Source organism: Etheostoma spectabile, unplaced genomic scaffold, assembly GCF_008692095.1.
Source record: "Etheostoma spectabile isolate EspeVRDwgs_2016 unplaced genomic scaffold, UIUC_Espe_1.0 scaffold270, whole genome shotgun sequence".
NCBI classification, from domain to species: Eukaryota; Metazoa; Chordata; class Actinopteri; order Perciformes; family Percidae; genus Etheostoma; species Etheostoma spectabile.
In genome coordinates, this window is record NW_022605574.1 from 535,164 (window position 1) to 539,357 (window position 4,194).

At 39.9% G+C, this 4,194-nt stretch overlaps 1 protein-coding gene across 1 annotated transcript in view; it reads right to left on the reverse strand.

Moving 5' to 3' along the window:
- The window catches only part of LOC116685790 (TIMELESS-interacting protein), an 8,497-nt gene extending 6,596 nt beyond the window's left edge, over window positions 1–1,901 (reverse strand). Inside the window, exons 1-2 of the mRNA XM_032510729.1 lie at window positions 1,819–1,901; window positions 277–412 (exon numbers count right to left, since the gene is read on the reverse strand). Coding sequence (XP_032366620.1) covers window positions 277–400 — 124 coding nt within the window. The 5' untranslated portion in view covers window positions 401–412; window positions 1,819–1,901. The remainder of the gene's footprint in view (window positions 1–276; window positions 413–1,818) is intronic.
- Between the last annotated feature and the right edge of the window lie 2,293 nt (window positions 1,902–4,194).

Here is a 4,194-nt window from a genome sequence, read left to right on the forward strand (position 1 = left end):
AGGGTAAATCCAGACAGCTAGCTAGACTATCTGTCCAATCTGAGTTTTTATGTTGCACAACTAAAACAATTTTTGAACCTACACACGTTCCACCAAAACAACTTCCTTCTCTTTGCAGCGGCACCGTGGCTCTGTCCGGTGTTAGCGCCACCCAAGATGATTGTGATTGGTTTAAAGAAATACCAATAAACCAGAGCGTGTTTTTCTCCCATCTGGGAATGCTGTCTGGACTATCATTTAAGTTAAAATGTCCTCTTAACTGATGCAGCTTCTCACCATTTTCAAAAGGGTTCCCGTCCCCCTGCCCCCCCTGGCCGGGGGAGTGAGGCGGTGGGAGGGGGGGGAAAGATTCATCCTCTATGTTGTCGTAGTCGGGAATGTCAAACAGGCCGTTTTCCATGGTGTGTAACTCCTGGAGGACAGGGAAAACACATCAGCCACAATCAGACTTAAATGGAATAACAGGCAGGGCTGTAGTACTCAAGACCGTTTTTCTATGGACTTGGACTTCTCGGTCTCGGTCTCGGCCACTGGTCTTGCCAGATCTGGCTTTTGGGCTTTTGGTCTGGACTGAGTCCAGGTGTCTTTATTATGTTGATAATAATATTGGAGGGAAAGTGAAACCCAAAATGATTGTCTTGATGCTGTCATGCATAAGACCTGTTTTCTGTCCTGGACTCGGTCTTGACTCAGACTCGAACCTTTTTAGACTCGGTCTTGACTCAGACTCGAACCTTTTTAGACTCAGTCTTGACTCAGACTCGAACCTTTTTAGACTCGGTCTTGACTCAGACTCAAACCTTTTTAGACTCGGTCTTGACTCAGACTCGAACCTTTTTAGACTCAGTCTTGACTCAGACTCAAACCTTTTTAGACTCGGTCTTGTCTTGGACTCTTACCTCTTTGGACTTGGTCTTGACTCAGACTCGACTAGTCCTGGTCTTGGACTCGACTAAGGTGGTCTTGACTACAGCCCTGAACACAGGTATAAGTCGACTACTTTGGAGAACGGAAGCTGCCAAAAATAACTGACAATGAATACAATAAAATTCCATTTATTCATAAAATGTATGTACCACAATATAAATGTAGGCATTAATTGCACAATGTGACACTCATTAATATATATTTTTTAATTTTATGTGTATTAATTTCCCTAAGCTCCCTACGTTTTTACTTTCCTTTGTAATTTTCTGTGTTTTTAATTTTTAATTTTTGTATTATTTCCTCTTTGCACAAAAAAGGCACATTTCTTTGTGCCTTTTTTTCTTCATTATAGAAATTAATGAATGTCATTCAAAGTTTGTCTTACGGTCATCTTTTTGCCTATTGGTTTTTATTTAATGATATTTAATGATTAATGATATTAATGATTTAGTTATGTCTTATTTTGGCAGCTTCCGGTCCTCCAGCCCATAGCTTAAAGAAGAAGGCGGTAAACTCAATAATGGCAAAAACGCAAGTGTAGACTGTCAAATCTCAGAGTTTTACCGTTGTCTTAATACATCCTTACATTAGTCACGCAGAAAGAGAGAGAGAGAGAAGATTAACAGACTAGTGAACAACACATTCACGTTTTTGTCTGACCTGACATAACTTTATTTCTGAGTAATGTTTGTAGTAAAAGAGTAACGCTAAACACCGCGCTGCTAGCTAAGCTAAGCTAACTGCCGTTACAAGCCGTTGATATACGTTGGGGTAAGTTAGCTTTACGTTAAGCTGCTGTCAGCGTAATGGAGTTAACTAACCACAAGTCACAAACATGATAATAGATTATAAAGTACGACAAAACGTAATAGCATTATAATAGTGACTTACGGTGAGCGAAGCAGAGCCAACCTGTGGAGCCAACTAGCAAGCTAGCGACATCAACTTCCTGTACGAAGATTTTCTTTTTTCAAAATAAAGTCCAAAAGAAGTGTGTCTAAACCATAGATTGTATATATATTGATATTAATATTTACGGTTTATGGTCAGTAGTTGTCAAACTTTTTTTCAAGGATGTAAACCCCTGGAAAATATTCTCTGTGCCAAGTACACCCTGACCAGCGCAAGGCAGGTTTTGGGGAGGAACAAAGCCTGTATAAAGAGGTACCACCCCAGTGTGATTGACCGTTAATATTAATAATAATTAATAATTAATACACAGTCTATAGATTGACTAAACAACATCTTTCTGAAAAGTTTAAATGCTACTTCAAATGTTTAAAATCCATTACGAAATAAATGTAGTATTATATTGTACTTTTTCAGGGAATAATGCATGCCTGATATTTTTAAATTAACATTTTTCAAAATAAAATCTCACGTACCCCCCTGCAGTGGTCCAAAGTACCCCTCGGGGTACATGTAGCCCCATTTGAGAAGCAGTGGTCTAAACCATAGGCTGAATATTAAAGGCCTAAACTAATACCAGGAAGACTGATGATGACTGTGTGGATGTGTTACACTTATATGCTTGCATGTCATTAAAGACCCATTCACTATTTTTTATTTGAGATTTATAATCATTTAGGTTGTATAAGTCAAAAATAGACAATTTGTTAATGACATACATCAGAAACCATGAGTGTGGGCTTTGTGTATTGTTTGTGGGGCTACCCTTTTATATACATTTGGGTATAGATTATTTATTTATGTACATAAATAGAAGAACAACGTCAGTTTAACCCTTTAAACAAGCCTCTAGATAATTGACAGCCTACAATATTGGTAAGTTAAACCAAATAAAGATCAAAAACATCATTTGGGAGGTGGCAATGTTTAAACAATAGACTGTAAAAAAATTATAATTATTAATAGTATACAGTCTGTGGTTTAAACCCATCTACACACAATACACATGTTTGTGCTGATGGATTTTTTACAGTTTTTTTTGGCCTATGCAAAGGTAGCATTCAAACTAAGACACATTAAACCATTTGATAGGAAAACCAACTTTACAGAAGATATAATTTAACAAGTAAAATAATATGTACTATGTGAAAAAAATGCTAAGGTACACATATACTGTGTGTATATATTTACTATATAATATTTCAAAAATTCTGAGTATAAGCCTACATAAGACCACAGTTAAAGTTCCTTTTAAGTGTTTGGAGGTCTTTAAAAAACAAACGAAAAACGACTCACTGAGGGGCGCCGGGGTAGCCCCCCCCCCCCCCCCCCCCCCAAGCAACAAAATGCTCTTGACGTGAGGAAGGGTGTGGTACGGCGTGCATCCGCTGTGTGTGGGTGTGTGTTTGTGGGTGTGTGGTGTGGTGTGGTCGGTGGTGGTGTGTGTGTGTGTGGTTTGTGTGTGTTGTGTGTGTGTGTGTGTGTGTGTGTTCAGCCATGCGTCCGCGCAGCACGGAACAGAGGGACGACTGCGCTGAGGCGGATGCCAGAGCGTGCTCACCGTGGGAACCACATCTCCGTCACCATCCCATGGTCCTATCAGGGGCTGGAACCCATGCATGAACGTAATTCAAACGTCTCAGTTACATTTTCAGCTCACTGGAAAGGCTCGCTATGAGTGGAAAACAAATGTGATTTTATGTTTAGTCCGTATTTCTTGTAAATTAATATTCTAATTTAGGAAATGACAATTTACACTCTGTGTACACGTTGTTAGAATCACTACACACAGGCCTGAAATACACACACACACACACACATGCTCAGGACCTATTCATGCACTAATGGAGAGATGTGGGGGGGGCTGCCAGCTGGACCAGCACCCTGAGCAGTTGGGGGGGGGGGGGGGTACAGTGCTTGCTCAAGAGCACCTGGCAGGGCACTTTCCTCAGGGGTGGTGGCATCTCTCCAGCCACCAATCCACACTCCATACTTGGTCCGCATGGGGACTTGAACCGGAAACCCTCTGGTTCCCAACCCATCCTTGTTTGGAGTGAGCTCTAAATGCCCCCCCCCCCATTCTAATGGTTTCTTTTCAGGTGAGCTAATGAATTTTTTTTTTTTTAAATAAGAAAGTGAGTAATGTGTCTGCAAAGTGACTCATAACCACAGCTGTCAGTGAAATGTAGTGGAGTAAAAATAAAAATAAATTAAAAAAAAGTATTTATCACAGTCGTATTTGCCCCTGAAATGAAGAAGAATAGATGTTTAAAGTTGTCACTTTTTGTAACTAATCCAGATCACATATCAGAAATACTTCTATTTACATGATCACCCGAGGGAAACTCTGTGTTTGTC